Source organism: Filicampus tigris, chromosome 2 (assembly GCF_054856515.1).
Source record: "Filicampus tigris isolate MCC_2025a chromosome 2, RoL_Ftig_1.0, whole genome shotgun sequence".
In the NCBI taxonomy this organism is placed as follows: Eukaryota; Metazoa; Chordata; class Actinopteri; order Syngnathiformes; family Syngnathidae; genus Filicampus; species Filicampus tigris.
This window is the reverse complement of record NC_141218.1, coordinates 21,357,084-21,376,579: the sequence shown is the minus strand read 5'-3', so window position 1 is coordinate 21,376,579 and position 19,496 is coordinate 21,357,084. Positions and strand designations below refer to the sequence as shown.

Below are 19,496 nucleotides of genomic sequence, written 5' to 3'. Positions count from 1 at the left end.
TCACGGGCTAAATTAGACAGCTCTAAGCTTAACCCTAAACTTGAGTAACCCTCTTTCACAGACCCTAACCTCATTGCATATATTTATCAAATTCTAACAAAAAGTTCAGGGAGCACCCAGGGTAGTAGTTGACAGTAAGTTCTCCAAGTACAGTAAGTGAAGTTCCCCAAAATTTCAAAATGACAGAAAATTTAACTTTCACATATCTTTGTTTTGATTTCAACTGTTTTAAATTGGGCGGCACGGTGGCCGACTGGTTAGCACGTCCGCCTCACAGTTCAGAGGTCGTGGGTTCGATCCCGGCTCCGGCCTCCCTGTGCGGAGTTTGCATGTTCTCCCCGTGCCTGCGTGGGTTTTCTCCGGGCACTCCGGTTTCCTCCCACATTCCAAAAACATGCATGGTAAGTTGATTGGATACTCTAAATTGCCCCTAGGTGTGATTGTGAGTGCGGATGTTTGTCTCTGTGTGCCCTGCGATTGGCTGGCAACCAGTTCAGGGTGTCCCCCGCCTACTGCCCAAAGAGAGCTGGGATAGGCTCCAGCATGCCCCGCGACCCTTGTGAGGAGAAGCGGTACAGATAATGGATGGATGGATGGATGTTTTAAATTGGGGCGGCACGGTGGTCGACTGGTTAGCACGTCCGCCTCACAGTTCAGCGGTCGTGGGTTCGATCCCGGCTCCGGCCTCCCTGTGTGGAGTTTGCATGTTCTCCCCGTGCCTGCGTGGGTTTTCTCCGGGTACTCCGGTTTCCTCCCACATTCCAAAAACATGCATGGTAAGTTGATTGGATACTCTAAATTGCCCCTAGGTGTGATTGTGAGTGTGGATGTTTGTCTCTGTGTGCCCTGCGATTGGCTGGCAACCAGTTCAGGGTGTCCCCCGCCTACTGCCCAAAGACAGCTGGGATAGGCTCCAGCACGCCCCGCGACCCTTGTGAGGATAAGCGGTACAGATAATGGATGGATGGATGGATGTTTTAAATTGATTTATTATCGGAATTCAGATGTTTCAAAAAGGCAGATGCCGATCTTCGTCAAAACGCACAATGTCGGCGCCGATAATCGGCCCGGCCGATAATCGGCCCGGCCGATAATCGGCCCGGCCGATAATCGGTCTATCCCTACTATGGATGTTTAACCAATGGTAACTGAAACAACTGATTCCACCAGATGAGCTGTGGGAAATGATCCAATTTCACTTTATTGTTTAAAAATGATTATTTATTCAGTACAAAATGGAATTATATTTCATCATTCTATGCCAGCAATGTACCGTATAGAAACAGGTAGAACGATTCAAAGCTCTTCCTGTCATGGTCTGTCTTTGAGTTTGTTTTTTTACTTTAGTTTGATGTTTTGTCTTGTTGTTCCTTCGTCTGTCTCATTAATTTATTGTGTCCACCTGTCTCGTTTCCCCAAGCCCTTGTGTTACCGAATCAGCTCCCTCCAATCCTTTGTGTCTTGTCCAAGTGTTGCTCGTTGTCTCGTCGGTTTGTCTGTATTTAGTTGCCTGTTTTCCTTTCAGTCCTGGTCGGATCATTGTTGTGTCAGTGGTTACGTTTACAAGGAAAACATTTCTTTAATCCACACATGTCCAGCTCCGGTCCTCAAGGGCAGCTTTCCTGACTGTTTTCCATCTGTCCCTTCTGCAACATGCCATGATTCAAAAGATCAGGATCGTTATCAAGCTTCTTCAGAGCTTGCCGATGAGCTGATCGTGTCCTGATCATTTGAATTTGGTGTGTTGCAGCAGGGGTGGGTCGAAAACAGTCAGGAAAGCTTCCCTTGAGGATCGAGTTTGGAGACCCCTGCTTTAATCCAATCATAGTTCGGATTAAAACTATGATCGGATGCACTGTTTTCACGGAGACTAAAAATATTGATCCGATTAGGATTTGCATGTTCTCGCATCACACTTTTGATCGGTACGAATTATTTTGACATGTGCAGATTGACCAAATCTACCAGAAGTAGTAGTAAAAGAAGAAGAAGCCGTAGCGACTTCTGTGTCACCAAGACGTCCATTTCTACTTTAAACGTTAGCGTTATTTTGCATATTTTTTCCTGTCACACTTCCTAATGGAGCTGCAAATGTACCAGTTCAAATTTGCGCCCGCCATGTCTTTCGATCCTTCTGCTTTGACTAGCTTCCGGGAATAACAGGAACACGTATATTGACGTCACAGACATGTGCGGTAAAGACGGTTTGCTCCGAAATTTCAAGTGTTTTCATGCACGCCAATCAGATTATCAATTGACGTGAACCACTTCTCTCGTTCGAAAAAAAACACCTTGCTCGGAATGGGCTTGATCGGATCAGAATATTCCAATGGGATGTGTACATGTGCTTGTAATCCAAATAAATGTGTCCATGTAAACGTAGCCTGTGTTGCTGTCAAGGTCAAGTCCTTTTTCCTAGTGTTTGTTTTGTTTGTTTTGGTCTTTAGTGTTATCCCATTATCATGTTTTTGTTTTCTTCAAATTAAATACATAATGATTGCACTCGCCACCTGCCTCCCTGCTTTTGGGTCCTCCTCCTTGCCAATCTTGACAGAATGATTCGACCCTGAAAGGGGAAATCAACCCAAACGTTTTTTTCAAGAATATGTTCCCAGTAGGCCCACTAGTTGAAACACGGCATTCTGATTAATATTCCATCCATCCATTATCTGTACCGCTTCTCCTCACAAGGGTCGCGGGGCGTGCTGGAGCCTATCCCAGCTGTCTTTGGGCAGTAGGCGGGGGACACCCTGAACTGGTTGCCAGCCAATCGCAGGGCACACAGAGACAAACAACCGCACTCACAATCACACCTAGGGGCAATTTAGAGTATCCAATCAACTTACCATGCATGTTTTTGGAATGTGGGAGGAAACCGGAGTGCCCGGAGAAAACCCACGCAGGCACGGGGAGAACATGCAAACTCCACACAGGGAGGCCGGAGCCGGGATCGAACCCACAACCTCTGAACTGTGAGGCGGACGTGCTAACCAGTCGACCACCGTGCCGCCTCTGATTAATATTGATTATCATAATATGAGTTAAGCAGCAACATCCACCCCTTTTTTAGCCATCTCTGGGGGTGGGATTCTGTCACTTCTAGCTACTAATTTATTGGTTTTATACTGTATAAGGTTTTATTGTTGGTGGTAATGTTTTATTGTTGGCGGTAATGTCACTAAATTGTATATTCTGTTTTAAATGAATTGTACAGCACTTTGGGCCACTTTATGTGATCGATGTATAAATGTGGACGGATTGAATACTGAATTATAATTAGATTACAACAATCGTCATGCAAAACCCATCATTTATCAATCGATCATTAGAGCTAAAATGAATGTTGAATCTGGCTATGTCTGGTCTTTGTACATGTGACGCTTACGGGTCTTTTTGTCTGTTCTGATTGTATCAGGGTGACTTTACCCCCTCCCTTCCCCTCCTTCTTTGCAATCAATCTCAATCTTGGCGCAAAACCCTGCAGGGGTAGACCGCGCCGTAAAGAAGCTTCTTGCGCAAAAAGCGCATCTTTTCCCTGGAGCTTACCAACATAACGCTGTGTGCGCCGCAGTTGGCCTAAACGCAATTGAGAATACAGCCGACACATCGCCATAAATAACAGGAGGAAGCCACTGCGCGTGCGCGCTGCGGATCAACGTTTATACTCGTTTATCCCCATTCATGTAAAACATTCCCAAATATCTTCCCGTGGACTTGTTTCCCGCATATCTTACAGGTGGGTTCGGGCTGTTTTGGGTTGAAAGTGTGATAACGTTTAGATAATCAATAAGTGATCATCTGTATCGTTGGACATGGCTTGTATGAGCGGGGCGTCATCAGGCCGTCACGTCACTGGTCTGCTTAGATATGTTTGGCGCACCTTTCTCGGTGTTTGCACGTGTGCATGAACGATCACTGTCTAGCTGCCCGATTACAACCCACGATACGATTGCAAACGTAAAACGTGTTCGTTTCCTTTGCATTGCTGTCGCCCTATGTGGAAAGATGAAATAACCCGACCCTTTTTTTTGTCACTACAGAGATGTGCCCCTGCGCTCTGATCGCAGTGCTCTGCAGCCTCCCTTTTGCTGTGGGTGAGTGGTCTTTTCATCATTTTGACAGCACTTGCAGCCAAGCTCCAATCTAACAAAAGACATAAAAGAATGTGGCTATCAGATTGTACACCTGCTAGCATATGTTCACAGCAATGCCAAGGTCAATGAGACTTTATCAAGGTGCCTTAGAACAGTGATGACCATATTTGTGCCGTATGTGGCACCATTCATGTGCCGTGAGAAATCACCTAATTGGTTAGAAATTTATTATTTATTTACTTCAACTAAGCTATCGTCTACAGGTATATATCTCAGTGACACATAGTGGCAGGCAGAACAATTATATGCTCTTCCATTACATGGCAGAAGGTACATAATTGAACTGTGTATCAACTTTTTGTTTGCTGGTGTTCCGTGAACATTTTCTAAAGTAAAATATGAGCGTTGGCTCAATCAAAGTCGGGGAACACTGTCTTGAGAGCCAAGAGAAGTCACAAAGTTTTGACATGCCATTAAATAGCTCTGGCTTGTTGATAGAGTGTACTATTAAAGCCACTAATTTGTGACTATAGTGGTAATTACTTGTATTTGTGTGCTATATTTATTTTTTATACACCATGTATACTTGACTTTAAATAAATCTCAGATTTCCGGCGCACGAACGGACTATAGATCGCGATCGTCGACGCCTCTAGCAGCAGCTCGCTGTTTGCGCTGTTTGGCGATGTATCGGATAGGGATGGGAATTTCGACTAATTTGCCCGCCGACTAGTCCAAAATTTGCGACTAGTCGACTAGTCTATAAGCAAGAAAACGTGAAATTTAATACATATTGAATTCAAAGTTTAAAATCTAAATGTTTTGTGTATTTACAGTAGGGGCTATTTTAGCCCAAACATTAAGGACAGTTTGTTCATTTAAATTCTATTGATGTAACAACAACTGACTGAAAAAAAGTGAACAATTGAAAGAGAAATACATTTCTGATACATTTGCCAATGCAATGCATGGCATTTATGAATAATGTAATGAGTAATGGTACCGACTCCCAGTCCAGCAGGGTCTCATTCGCCATATGTTGGGTGCATTATCATGCACACAGGCGACGACTTTAATTTCTAGTGCCCACGTACCCATCACACTCCACAGGAGAGCAGCCAAGTTTTCAGCTGTGTCTTTCCTCCAAGGCGCATAAAGCACACAGCTGCGGGGATGTCCTTCGTCCACATACGTTATACACGTCATAGTCATGTAAGATTCGGTGGCTATGGATGTCCATCCGTCTGTAGTTATGGCCACATAGTTGACCCGCTCAAACGCTCGTAGCATCTCCTCATTTATTTGGTTATGGTTACTCTCGAGTTGGGGCGTTATTGTTTTGCGACTTGGCACCACGTACTTATACTCGATATACAGCATTAATTTTTCAAACCGTCTGCCCTCAGCAAAAGAAAGCGGCAGCAGATCGCATCATTTAACAAATTAGTTGGCTAATCTTTGCTGTGGGGAGAGTGGTTATAAGCGAGTTTATGCTTACAAAGCCTACAGACGACCTTGTTGTCATCTGCTGCATCAAAATACCCCCGGTGACGTTGTTTTTCGTGGTAGCTTCGACATCTTCAGAATTGACTTTTCTTCCTCAAACTTAGTGTCCCCGCCCCCTACTATGCAATTATGGACGTTTGAATACATAAAAGAAGGCCGACCCACGGCCTTCTATGTATTCAAACGTCCATAATTCAATGCCAGTAGCACTTAAAAAGATTCTGACAGTTGAGGAGAAAAATGCAAAGTGTTATCTTCAAAAAGAGACCAAACCTATGCCGATAATCCAAATGGTTCAAGAACAGCATCAAATTTACTTTAGTGCACCTTTGGTTCAGGTAAAACTGTCAGGTGGAATGGCAAAGGGCTACTGGGCATGATGGACGTGGATGCAATTCAAAAGAGGAAAACGCTCAATGCCAAAATTGAGTTAGCAAATACATACATTACAGCATAGCAAAATTATTTTGGTAGTAACACACTAATAATTCACCGTGAGCGTTATTATAAACAAACACATACTTACAGAAATTGTACCTAAATGGGCATTTAAGAGTACTGTATTGACATAGATGCAGTTCACGCCATTTACGTCCTGATAGTAGAATGGCATCCAGATTCATGAAGGCAAAATAAAAGGCAGACACTGTTGATTATCAGCATGATGTGTGTACCTTTTAGACATAATCATTAATGGATTGGGTCAACATTGAGGGTTTGCATATTTGACAAAAGACGTTTTATCAAAAGTGGAAAAGGATTACCGTATATTCACTTTATTATCATCTTGTTATCACTTGTTAAAGACTCTTCAGGTTATTGCATTGTGTGTAGTGTCTAAACAGAATTTTGCTTCTTCACAGGTTGGGTTGTACTGGGTGAGCCAACAGAAACATTTCATCATCATTCTTTTCACCAAGGAAATAGGAAAAAACAAGGTTATTGACTTCCTTTTCTACTTTGACAGGTGACAGAGAAGAAGTCCAAATGGTTTGTGCCGGGAAGGAATTTCGTTTGCCGGTCTACTCCACATCAAGAACCGTGACGTTTACCGGTACTCAGAACTCTGCAGGACCGAGGCGTATTCTCCTCGAGAAGACCACTGTGAGGGGAATATTGTGCTGTGAATTCTAATGCGCACAGGTACAAACCAAAATTCTTTATTCAGGTAAATGATCCTCGTTTTGAATGGACCAAAGATAAGATGCTGGTCCTGAAAAATGTGACTCATGCGGACCAGGGACTTTATTCAATCAAACTCTCTTCTGGATTCACCTATGAGACGGTTCGTCTGACAGTTTCAGGTTGGATATTTTTCTCTCTTTTGTTAAATCCACACTTTTCAATCTTTGTCATGCCTAATTTCTTTGACTTGACCTGAAATAGGCGAAACCAATACCAACATGTCCGTTCTAAGCACTCAATACTACTGTATAAAAAGATATAATAATACAAATAAATCAAATGCAAAGAAGCAGTTTGTGCATTGTGATTAACTCCTTGTGATTGTGCGGCCCTCTCTGGTGTTTAGACCCATGGCCACCTGAGGGCAATATGAGATGTGATGAGACGATCACATCTTGCTAAGCTGCAGTAATACAGTAATATTAGTGTGTTGGGGGTGGGGGGGTCGACGGAGGACAAAGAATATATGCCTGACTGTGAGTATTGCCGTCAAAGTACCCTCGGGCTCTCATTGTGAACGTCGCGTGACCAAACCCAGAAAACAGATGACCCGTGACGTCAACAATGCCATCAAAAGTTTAGGTCATTTCAACAACATTTGCCCCAATGATTGCCCTGCAAAATTATTTGGGATTTAATTTTCTGGGACACCCTGTATTATTGCAAAATATTTTCTTTGACTTGACTTCCACTTGAAATAACTTTATTTCCGCAACATCAGATTCCTAAAGAACATGCATTGTCAGTGTTCCCATTGTCCTTTTCATACATTTATCCTTCCCTAGAATGCATCAAGTCCTACTACAGGAACTACGGGGAAAACTTTGAGCACAGCATCCCCGAAAACAGCTTCGTACTGGAGTTTTCTCCCCGAGGCGCTCCATCCGAGGCGATGCCAATAGTCCTGTGGAACCGGACCGACCCTGACACCGGCGTTGCGGGTCGGGGCAGGCTGCTGCGGGACAGGAAGGTCTGGGTGGCTGACAGAGTGACGCAAGCCGACCAAGGCAACTACACAGTGCGGGACGCTGAGGGGAAGGTGTTGTCTCGCAGCACTCTCACCGTCCGTGGTAAGAGACGACTTGAGGACAAATTGATCATATCTTCATTGTTCAACAGCACTAGCCATCTTTTATGTTTTCATTTTATATCACATCGCCGCTCGTGGACGCAGGACACACTTTCAACGTGACCCGCTTCACCAAAGAGTCTCTGAACCTTCCCCTCTTCCTTCCCGTGCCACGTGCCTACCTCATCTTTACCCCCACCCGACACCCCGACGAATCCTCGTTGGGACCTTTCGACTCCAAGCCCCCCCGCGGGCCCGTGCAGTTAATGCGAGAGGGCCACATCACCGACCATGACATGCGGTACAGAGGCCTGGTCTCCGTGGGCAGGAACGGCTCCATCAACGAGGTGGTCATTGCGAGGTTGACCTCGAGGCACGATGGCATCTATGAGATCAAAGACATTAATGGCAACCTGGTTTCGTCCACCTTGTTGCAGGTGATTGGTGAGTAACACGCTTGACACACGATTCCTCCCTACGGTCAGTCAGTGGTAGGAAGTAACAAAGTACAAATACTATAATTCCTTAAAGCAGCACTGGGCAGGGAATCGACCTTAATAAAAAAAATTCACAACTCTTTTGATGAAACATTAACTTACAAGTAGTTGAATGGGACTTTTGTCATGCCCTCGGGGTGTCTGTATCGTTTTTACAGGCACTAAGCAACTTTGAGGAGGATGGAAGCAACCCCGGCACACAAAAAAATACAACCGTCCTGAATTGCTTTAGGCATACTCACTTCCTCCTTTCGCTATAAGGACGGAAGTCAATTCGAACGTCTACGTGCTATTACTGGTATCATGGCAGAAGCCCCAAAACAAACAAAAGTATTGTTTGAACAAAATTAGATTCATTACCTCATCGCTATTCATCTTTCACACAGCAACTGGAAATAGAAATGCAATTCAGTCCAACTTGCATGCCAGTGAGAGCTCAGGCTTTCACGACACTACGCGCTGGTGCGCATGGGAAATGTGGTTGACTCTTGTCAAAACACTACCGCTTTTGTCCACATGGCACCACCATAATCAACAAAAACTGACATGACACAGTGTTGCTTTAAAGGGGAAATCAACCCAAACACATTTTTTTCAAGAATATGTTCCCAGCAGGCCCACTAGTTGAAACACAGCATTCTGATTAATATTGCATTTGTGGAATATGAGTTAAGCAGCAAAATCCACCCGTTTTTAGCCATCTCAGCGGGCTCAGCTTCAGAAAACAGGTGAGCTGTGATTGGTCGTTGTGAGCAGTTGTGATGTCATTTTCAGTCGACAGAAGTGACAAAATAGCTGCCCCCAGAGATGGCTAAAAATGGGCGGATTTTGCTGCTTAACTCATATTCCACAAATGCAATGTTAATCAGAATGTCGCGTTTCAACTAGTGGGCCTGCTGGGAACATCCATCCATCCATTATCGATACCGCTTCTCCTCACAAGGGTCGCGGGGCATGCTGGAGCTTATCCCAGCTGTCTTCGGGCAGTAGGAGGCGGGGGACCCCCTGAATTGGTTGCCAGCCAATCGCTGGGCACACAAAGACAAACATCCACTCTCACAATCACACCTAGGGGCAATTTAGAGAGTCCAATCAACTTACCATGCATGTTTTTGGAATGTGAGAGGAAACCGGAGTACCCGGAGAAAACCCACGCAGGCACGGGGAGAACATGCAAACTCCACACAGGGAGGCCGGAGCCGGGATCGAACCCACGACCTCTGAACTGTGAGGCGGATGTGCTAACCAGTCGACCACTTCCTTTTTAAGTACAGGAGTTTAATCAATATTCTTTTACACTCTTATTTTACACAAGTATTTGTACTTATGTACAGAGTGAGAGTACTTTTGCTGCCTCTGCCGAATGTTACCATTTGCTTCTGCAGCAGCTAACTGCTTCCTTCTCTAATTGCTCCAGAAAGGGGCAGCAGGTGGCGAGCTCTTCTCAAGTCCATTACTGTCCCTTCCGGCATGTTTGTGTCTCTGGCCGGTTTCATCCTGTTCATGAAGCGCTACCCCAACTGGAGCCTGTCGCAGATCATCACCTGCCTCAGGACGAACCGCACGCCACAAGCCCAGCCCCCGAGGATCAACATCCAGGTGAGCAGATTGATTGAAGAGCTGTGATTTTTTTTTTTTTTTTTTTTTTTTTTTCACGGTCAGGAAGAGACTCTTAGATTTGGGTACAATCCAAATGTTTTTTTCCCTTGATTTTTCAGTTACGAAAATGCATCTTAGTGCCAAAATATGCAAACGGTTTGTTGTTTGCGTCAGCGCTGATCCAAATGATGTTGACAGACGTGTGTCCTATGCTTAATGCCATACCCACAGTAGTGTATGGGTGTCTTTGCAGCTACACAGCTGTTGTTTATGTTGCATTTAGAACTATAGCCAGCCAAGCCCTCAGCCTGCAGGATACTATAATCACAGCCAGCAGCAGGGGACACCGAGAAAATGGACCCCGAGCGCCAGCCCAATTCATACTGTAAGCGGCTCACACCTTGATTTACTGTACATATACAGTACGCAATATACTAGACACACACATTGTATTTCTTTGTTGCTGTTTTTATTTCCAGGGTTACACTCCCGTTATGGTAGGAACTCCACCTCAGCTCACTCCTGTTCAGACAAGGACGGAAAATGATGAAGGCCAAAGAAGTGTGTGCTCCCCCAGTCACAATTCAACTGCTGAGGTACACCAGATGTTTGCGTGTAGAAGCCATTGTTTTTTTTTTTTTATTAAACCACTAATTTCCTTCTTAGCAGGAAACATCAAATGAGGAAGAGAGGAAGATTTCCTTTCCAGTGGCTGGAGCATCGGATTGCTTGCAGTCCTCCGAAGGTTGCGTTCAATTCCAGATCAAGAAGGAACCAGTTCAAGAAAGACAGAGCAACACAAATGAGGATCATACCGCCCTGCCGCTGGACACGTCTGACAGCTGCAGCGTTTACACTTCGGAAAAGCTGAACTTCTTATAGTGCATGGAGTGGTGGCAGAGAAGCATGTGGACGAAGTTAAAGGGAAGGAAAACCTCACATGTGCCTTTTGCAACGAAGTCTATATTGTACTTCCAGTGCTTTGACATCCATATTGCATGCCATTATTGTCAGTGTAATGGTATTTTTTAAGCATGAGCTGAATTTTATCCTTCCTGCTTCATACATTTATGTATTCGCTCTGACTGCCAGAGATTCGTAAGTCTCCGCTGTCCTCTGATGCAACCTACCTCCAGACCCTCAGGACCACCGTGATATGCACTGTATATATTTGCTGAATCTGTCCAGGTGTTTGCGTGTGTGCTCAATGAGTTCGCTGCCTATAGAGGGCTATAAGAAGAAATTAGGCTGTGTTTGAAAAAGAGAACATTAACCTAATCTACTAATATAGAGAAGGAATTTAGTCTTGTCATCATGATAACCTCTTCTAACTGCAATGAATTATCATGTTAAATGTCTGTGATGTAAGATCAACATTTTACCATAATAACTGGGGCGCTGTACAACTGTTAAATGTTCCGTACACTGAAAATGTTTTGAGTGATATTTACGAGTCTGTTTTTTATTTCCCGATCCTGAAAACGAGTAAAGTTTTTCTCACTCAGGGATTCTACGTAGGTTTTACAATGATAAATGGGCTTTCACTTGTATAGCGCTTTTCTACCTTAGGCAGTCAAAGCACTTAACTGTTTCCTCATTTACCTTGATGACGCAGCATAAGAAGCAACTGGGCATTTAGTATCTTGCTCAAGGACATTTCAACATGGACACATTTGCCGGGGATTGAACTCTTGACCTCAAGGTGAGGAAACAACCACTATACCACTGAGCCATGCCACCCCAATGAGAGTTTTTGAGTAAATTTACATTCCTCAACCTAGAATGACTTTTTTTAATAAGGGGGGTAAAATTTACTCAGAAACTCTCCTTGTAAAATTGACTTCAAGTTTCTGAGTGAAAAAAATGTTAATATTTTTTTTCAAGTAAATATCACTCCAAATTTTTTTCAGTGTAAACTTTTCCACCAATTATTGTAAGAATCTGTGACCTTGTCAAGAGCGAGATATTCATCACCAAATCCCTGTGCGTGATGAAAATGGTTGAACTTATAATAGTTGGAAAACGTGTATCATTCCTTTTAAAATAAATATATAGCTTATCACATTCTGATGTGATCATTTTGTGCAGTTCAGTGTGAATTGTGTATGCATTATACATATATATATATATATATATATGTATGTATATATATGTATGTATGTATGTATGTGTATATATATATATATATATATATGTATGTATATATATGTATGTATGTGTATATATATATATATATATATATATATATATATATATATATATATATATATATATATATATATATATATATATATATATATACATAAATATATAACAATTTAAACCTACAACGGGTATAAGTTGTGCCCAGCAAATGCAAAAGAGAGGGGAAAGGAAATTTGAAACGTAAAGATAGTATGGCTTTAGATGTTCATATTTTAACCAGTGGGGCGCAGCAATGCACTAAACGTGGCCCTGTTTTTTTTTTTTTTTTTTGGTCTGTTTGGTAGATAGCTGCGTGGCTCTTTGTCAGTATGTAGATTTGTGAATGTTTTGAATGTTAAATGCCAGATTTTTTTGAATTTGTTCTTGCATAAATAAAAATAAAATGAAAAAAATATGGCCCCGTCTGCCGGAAATCAAGAAGAGGAAGTTCCGGTTGGAGCGGCAATGAAAAGAGAGCGTGCTATCTCCAACTTAAAGAAAATATTGTGAAGGGAATATCAATTGTACTACACGCTATTTTAAAAACGAAACGCGTCCAAAACCATCACCAGAAGTGATTTTTAAGCCTTGACCGGGACGATGTCTTTGGTTTGTGCAAGTAAGTGACCTTAAGTTGATACAAAGATTGGCGTTGCAAGCTAGCTGTGCAACCGCGCTAACGCTGGTAGCTAAATTAGCTAACGGCCATGCAGTGCCGCCACTTGCGTAGCAAACTCCGACATTTTCTTGCTGACTCAAATAACTACTAAAGTGGGAATGTCTTTCTTGTACAGTCTCCAATGAGTTACCGGAGCACCCTTGCGTCTCTCCGGTGTCCAATCAAGTGTTTGAGCGCCGGCTCATCGAGAAGTACATCGTAGAGAATGGGACAGACCCGATGAATGGACAGCCACTGTCCGAGGAACAACTTGTAGATATAAAAGGTAACCATCGGCAGCAAGATATGCATTAACCTCTTAGATGATTATTTCACACAGGCTACTGACTTTACGTTGAGATGGTTGAAGAACGGTTTGTCTGTCGCAGCTTCTATTTTTGTTTAGTGTAGTGCAATTTTTTAACATTATATCATGCACACTTAAGGCATCTTTAAAATGAGTGTAAGTCGAAAATAAATGTAATCAGTACAAAGCCACTCTTAAGTTTAGGTCCTCCATTATGATTGCTTAACGGTGTGTTTGTGCAAGGCTGAAATTTTATACTTGTCTGCCAGTCTCACATCCTGTTAGACCAAAGGTACCATCGGCTACAAGCATTCCTGCCATTCTGAAATCCCTCCAAGACGAGTGGGTAAGTGTTGTAAAGATTTCTCTTTGATTATGACATGACACACTACTCAGAAACAGGTAGGGATATTTGTGAAATTCTAGGAAGAACCTGAAATGCCCTATCACGTTTACACGTGAACGTAATTTGGCCTTTTTGAATGCATATGTTCAGCTCTTCAGCTTTCTTCTTGCACAACTCAAATTCTTTCAAGAAGCTGAATGGCAAAATTTACAACAGATTTGTTATCCTAGACTCCATAAATGTTTCCTGGGTAAACTGAAATTGATATTCAAATAGAAGTGGATATCCTTGGAAATTAGAAATGAAATCGCCCCTTGTGAATTGTGCTGTTCAGCTGCTTAGAGAACAGCAAGTTGTGCAAAATCTACTGAAACATTAAAACAGCTAGCGTTCAGAAGTCAAATTAAGTTTTTCCGTCAAGGTTATAGTACATTAAAGTTTCAGTCTGTAAAAAAAAAAAAAAACTGCATTGTGATATGTGAAAATATATTAACATTTGGTACAGTTTGAGAGGAAAAGGGATCATTTCATAAACACCGCTATATAAACTGTAATTTAATTTTTTATTTTGTATTTGTTATACCGAGAATGGGAATTAAAATATCATCAGGTAAACATGTTTTATTCGCTGCTTTATTGTCTTCTAGGATGCTGTTATGCTTCACAGCTTCACCCTGAGGCAGCAGCTGCAGACGACTCGCCAAGAGCTCTCGCACGCCCTCTATCAACACGATGCCGCATGCAGAGTCATCGCTCGACTCACCAAAGAGGTGGCTGCAGCCAGAGAAGGTCGGTGGATAGCAGTTTGTGTGACCTGTTGTTTTCAACATGTCATGTTCTCATTGAATGTCACTCTGAGTTAACACAATTTGCCTATTTTCCTCTTCCACAGCTCTGGCCACACTCAAACCTCAGGCTGGCTTGATTACACCTCAGGCAGCCCCTACCTCTCAGCCAGCCGCAGCGGTGAGTGATGAACAATTTAGTCGGATTCATATGAGACTGATGGTTTGTGTAATGGTGTAGCAAATTGTTGTTCATTCTCCCTTTTGTCTGGCAGGGTGCTGCTGGAGTGCCTATGGAGATTAGTGAACAAGTAGGCATGACTCCAGAGATCATCCAGAAGGTAATGTCGACTTTAAGGCCTGTGTATTTATTTGATGGGTCAGTTTGCTTGTGCAGCTTTTGGACTGAAGTGTTTTCGTTTTTTTGCAGCTTCAAGACAAAGCCACAATTCTCACCACAGAGAGAAAGAAGGTAGAGGGAAATGGGTTTCAACCGTCAATTTCTTTACTGTTGGGTTATTACATTTCAGTGAGATTTTTTTTTTTTTTTATTATTGTTAAGTTCTTCTGTCAAATTGCCAATTGTCTTTTGTCCAGAGAGGAAAAACTGTTCCAGAGGAACTGGTTAGAGCTGAAGATCTTGGCAAGTACCGCCAAGTGGCCTCTCATGCTGTAAGTGTTTATAGGTCAAAGTCATTCACTAATTCCACTTTCACTTTAAGGGGAAATGAACCCAAACATATTTTTTCCAGAATATATTCTAAACAGGCCCACTAGTCTAAACATTGCATTCTGATTAATATTGCATTTGTGCAATATGAGAAATCAACCTGTTTTTAGCTGGCTCAGGGGGCGGCCATATTGTCACTTCTGTCGACTGAAAATGACATCGAAGTTGCTCGGGGCTCAGATAACTCCCAGTCATGGCTCAGCTTCAGAAAACATGTGAGCCGTGATTCGTCCTTATCTGAACCCTGACCAACTTCATTGTCATCTTCAGTCGACAGAAGTGACAAAATGGCTGCCCACTGAGATGGCTAAAAGTAAGTGCATTTTGCTCCTTAACCCATTAAGGCCAGGAGCGCATAACCGTGTTTCTTCCACTAGAGCCTGGAGCGCTGTTGCGTCTTTCTACCCTTAAAGTCTGGAGAGCGTATACGTCATTTCCTTTTTTTTTTTATCCAATTCTTGGTCTCTTAACCAATGAAATGCATCAGAATATACATGTGACGGTATCGTGAGCCCGCAAAGGATGTTCCGGAATTCTTTCGAGTCATAATGGCGGGCACCGTCGATCACTGTCGGACATATCCACTGGTGAACGTTCAATCGCTTTTTTGAACAAAGGAGAAAACAAATGTGTAAATAAGCACATTCATACATGAGCTGTCGATGGCCACCATTCACGGCGGGTTACTCAACATGTGGAGTTAAAAGCCTCCTTGCTCTTCACTCTCATTTACTGACACCCGCATCACTCACCAGGCCAGGCACCACCTTTTTAAAGCCATGCTCACAGATAGTACAGTAGAATGGGGGAACCCCTGGTGGACAAACATAAAACCTATTGTGGTTAATAATGCAAAATCAATTTTTATCTGATCACTCATTTAGTCATTGGTGTAGTCGGTAAAAATGTCGATTCAAAAAATATTTGGTAGCTGCAGCCCTTGTATTGTGTTGACACATGTTCGTTCTGCTTTCAGGGTCTTCACAGTGCCAGTGTGCCAGGTATTCTCGCTCTGGATCTGTGTCCCTCAGACACCAACAAAGTGCTCACCGGTAGGCCGGTCTCATGCGTGGAAATTGCTTCGAGCCATTTAGTCGTCAGGAAACTTTGCGCTGATGCAGCTGTGCTCCTTTCTTCAAGGTGGCGCTGATAAAAACGTGGTTGTGTTTGACAAGAATGAGGAGCAGATTGTGGCAACGCTGAAGGGTCACACCAAGAAGGTCACCTCTGTCATCTACCATCCATCCCAGGTCACTTATTTTTTCATGTCTTTGTCACTCCATGGCTATTGCTATCCTGTAATAATTGTAGTTGTCCTTTTCTCCTCCAGTCTGTGGTTTTCTCTGCATCTCCCGACACCACCATTCGCGTGTGGTCTGTCACCGGGGGCAACTGTGTCCAGGTGGTGCGTGCTCACGAAGCAGGTGTCACTGGATTGTCCCTGCATGCCACTGGGGACTACCTGCTCAGCTCCTCTGAGGATCAGGTATGTGTGCTGCGTCAGTCAACAAACAAAAACATGACACATTTCCACTTTGTGGTTTGGGTCAGGAAATCTGTTTTCACCTTGGGCTTTGTAGATGGGATGGTGACAGCGCTGTCACGTGCGTGAATAACATGACCTCATAGCAGCACAGCAGTGTGAAACTTAACAGTGACTTAGTTTATGTTGCTTTGGCTTCATTGACTCATTGTTGTTTTGCAGTACTGGGCCTTCTCCGACATCCAGACTGGCCAAGTCCTCACTAAGGTCACCGATGAAAGTGCCGGCTGTGGTAAGCGCCAGTGTGTGTTGTGCATTCTTAATATAGGAGCTTTTCTCCAGGTGCTAACGCTGCCATTTGGCTCTCCCGCAGCCCTCACCTGTGCTCAATTCCACCCTGATGGTCTCATCTTTGGTACTGGAACTGCTGACTCCCAGATCAAGATCTGGGATCTGAAGGAGCGTACCAACGTGGCTAACTTCCCAGGTCACTCAGGCCCTGTCACCTCCATTGCTTTCTCTGAGAACGGATACTATCTGGCTACAGGTGAAAACAACTAACTTTTTTTTTTGTTTTTGAAAATATTCATCCTTTCTTTGTATACATGTCTGTCATCGTCATCCACTGCTGATTTTATGATAGTGACCTGAATTTGTGCTTTGTATTAGGACATATTTAGCAGATTTACTCTTGGTGTTGTGTGCTAGGTGCACAGGATAGTTCTCTGAAACTCTGGGATCTGAGGAAACTGAAGAACTTCAAGACAATCACACTGGACAACAACTATGAGGTACATTTAATAATAATTAAAAAAAAAAACTTCAGTTTTTAGGTCATCCTTTTATTTTTTTATATCGCACACAAATATGTTCTCAAAGGAATTTTGCCATGAAAGAGGATGTCTATCAGATTAGCCCTCTGAGATGTTCAGTTTTGTTGAATAGTGATGACAGACAAGCCTTACGCTGATGACTTTGTGTTGATGGCAACATCAGTCAACCATTCCAGCTTGTTTGCAGTGTTTTCATTACCGTGTCTTTCTCGTGTAGGTGAAGTCCCTCGTGTTTGACCAGAGTGGTACCTACCTGGCTGTAGGCGGGTCCGACATCCGCGTCTACATCTGCAAACAGTGGTCCGAGGTCCTCAATTTCACAGGTGAGGGCCCACTTGCCATTGTATTGTCAAATGTATGTCCAATGTGTTACATTGATTCATTCATTTGGTGTATTTTTAGATCACACAGGTCTGGTGAGCGGAGTGGCTTTCGGAGAGAACGCTCGTTTCCTGAGCTCTGCAGGAATGGACCGAAGTTTGAAATTTTACAGTTTGTAGAAAAACATAAATTGATAATGACATGAGGCCAGAGACTGTGGATTGATATTTCGCATAGACGTATAATTTGTAGTAAAAGAAAAAACAAAAAAACACCGCTAACTCTGCTTCTTTAGTATGTTAGTCCTCATGTGCATGAAACAAAAGTTGATAAGATATCTATTTGAAAGCTCAGCAGCATAATTTCACTTACCTTTTTTTGCAGTGTCAGTTAAAATAATGTGAAATCAGACACCGCACCATGTCCCATTTTATTTTTATAGCATCCCTGATTTAAACCGTTGTATTTTGTGTGTAACAGTTGGGAGGGTAGGGCCATGGGTGAGGTCATAAGTAAAATTCCCTGTCTCAATGTTGACAAGTTTAAATGGTGTGAAAGTGAATCTGTAGTAAGACAATAGCAGAGAAGCAACATGGTGTATGAAATTGTTGCCCTTCCCTCATTTCATTTCTCACTTTGTATTGGGATTTTTCTTCACTTTGGATGGCTGTCTAATCAAATGTGTATGTCTCAATGTGCTATTTTACAGTAAAATATCTTTTGTATGCCACCAGAGTCCAAGTTTCATGAAACAGTCTTGCTGTAAATCCATCAGTCTTTGAATATAACTAATTATTTGTAATATCGGGGGAAAAAATACTGTACAACATGTCAGCGTATTCTCATTTTTCTAGTTTAAAATATGCTGGTCACTGTCCTGAAACAATTAAAAATCTACAAAATGCTCACATCTTACCTTTATGTTAAGGGTGTAGTTTTTCTTTTTTTTTTTTTTTTTTGATTGTTGACTGAAGGTATGATTTGTAAAAGCCTGCTTTATACAGCCAAGTTGCTCAACAAGGACTGTATTGTACTCACATAATTGAAGTTGGAAACAATATGCCTTCAATTAAAAGTAATCCGAGACAGCATCATAAAGAAAAAACAACCTTCTCCTGATTTGTGGCATGCCAACTGGTGTATGGAAAACCATTGGAGTGTTTATTGGATATCCATCTTAATCTCCGTGCTCTGGTATCCTTTAGTCATCTCTAGAAAGACGGTACAAGTGGTGTGTATATATTTATATATGTATATATATGTGTGTGTGTGTGTGTGTGTGTATATATGTGTGTATATACGTGTATATGTATATATATATGTATATACGTGTGTGTATGTGTATACATATGTATATGTGTGTGTGTATATATATATATATATGTATATATATATATATATATATGTGTGTGTGTGTATATATATATATGTGTATATATATGTATATATGTAATGTGTATGTATATATATATATATATATATACAAACAAACATATGTGTGTGTGTTTTATCTTACGCAGCTGGCTAAAGTAAAGCCTTTTCTTTCCCCATTGCACTTACACACAGTAATCATGATTTAGTTACATCTCATCAATTACATCTTGCTGGATTACTGTAATGCACTTTATTTCAGAGTCAGACAGTCCTCCTGAAAGCTTCTCCAGTTGGTCCAAAATGCTGTTGCTCACCTCCTAACTGGCGGTAATAGTGCTCCACATAACTCCAATTCTGGCCTCCCCTTGCTGGCTCCCTGTACATTTTAGACTTCCATTTTGATTGTCTGATTTTTACTGCACAGCACGTGTATGCAACTGTGGTTGTTTTTAAATTGCTCTCAACAAGTTGATTTGAGTTGAGATAACTGATTGTACTAGCATGCAGGCCAAAATGGTCACTAAA

At 42.3% G+C, this 19,496-nt stretch overlaps 2 protein-coding genes across 4 annotated transcripts; both read left to right on the top strand.

The window, feature by feature from the left end:
* Nucleotides 1–3,583: 3,583 nt before the first annotated feature.
* LOC147151754 (uncharacterized) lies at nucleotides 3,584–12,014 on the top strand. 3 transcript variants are annotated; one of them, XM_086024395.1, is made up of 11 exons: nucleotides 3,584–3,736; nucleotides 4,041–4,094; nucleotides 6,464–6,478; nucleotides 6,568–6,704; nucleotides 6,769–6,904; nucleotides 7,571–7,855; nucleotides 7,960–8,298; nucleotides 9,769–9,950; nucleotides 10,234–10,335; nucleotides 10,430–10,546; nucleotides 10,620–12,014. In XM_086024395.1, exons 2-11 carry the CDS (start codon nucleotides 4,043–4,045, stop codon nucleotides 10,830–10,832), a joined length of 1,578 nt encoding a protein of 525 aa, XP_085880521.1. In that variant the 5' UTR covers nucleotides 3,584–3,736; nucleotides 4,041–4,042; the 3' UTR covers nucleotides 10,833–12,014. The 3 variants fall into 3 exon arrangements, with proteins under 3 accessions (XP_085880521.1, XP_085880519.1, XP_085880520.1); XM_086024393.1 differs by having other exon boundaries at nucleotides 3,586–3,736; nucleotides 10,617–12,014; XM_086024394.1 differs by lacking the exon at nucleotides 3,584–3,736 and adding an exon at nucleotides 3,815–3,957 and having other exon boundaries at nucleotides 10,617–12,014.
* A 516-nt stretch (nucleotides 12,015–12,530) lies between these two features.
* Nucleotides 12,531–18,512, top strand: prpf19 (pre-mRNA processing factor 19). Its single transcript, XM_086024456.1, has 16 exons — nucleotides 12,531–12,753; nucleotides 12,929–13,078; nucleotides 13,369–13,445; nucleotides 14,093–14,234; nucleotides 14,338–14,411; nucleotides 14,506–14,571; nucleotides 14,661–14,702; nucleotides 14,828–14,902; nucleotides 15,937–16,012; nucleotides 16,101–16,210; nucleotides 16,291–16,446; nucleotides 16,666–16,735; nucleotides 16,817–16,990; nucleotides 17,152–17,234; nucleotides 17,494–17,599; nucleotides 17,679–18,512. The coding sequence occupies exons 1-16, from the start codon at nucleotides 12,735–12,737 to the stop codon at nucleotides 17,774–17,776; spliced, it is 1,518 nt and encodes a 505-aa protein (XP_085880582.1). The 5' UTR covers nucleotides 12,531–12,734; the 3' UTR covers nucleotides 17,777–18,512.
* Nucleotides 18,513–19,496: the final 984 nt, after the last annotated feature.

What these genes read in the sequence shown, in the direction of transcription:
- LOC147151754 (XM_086024393.1), top strand. Translation starts at nt 4,043, where the DNA reads ATGTGCCCCTGCGCTCTGATCGCAGTGCTCTGCAGCCTCCCTTTTGCT. An exon ending in TTCTCCTCGAGAAGACCACT is followed by an intron (nt 6,705 to 6,768) that starts GTGAGGGGAATA and finishes TTCTTTATTCAG; the next exon opens with GTAAATGATCCTCGTTTTGA. An exon ending in CAGCACTCTCACCGTCCGTG is followed by an intron (nt 7,856 to 7,959) that starts GTAAGAGACGAC and finishes TCGTGGACGCAG; the next exon opens with GACACACTTTCAACGTGACC.
- prpf19 (XM_086024456.1), top strand. An exon ending in CACCAACAAAGTGCTCACCG is followed by an intron (nt 16,013 to 16,100) that starts GTAGGCCGGTCT and finishes CCTTTCTTCAAG; the next exon opens with GTGGCGCTGATAAAAACGTG. An exon ending in CACTGGACAACAACTATGAG is followed by an intron (nt 17,235 to 17,493) that starts GTACATTTAATA and finishes TTTCTCGTGTAG; the next exon opens with GTGAAGTCCCTCGTGTTTGA.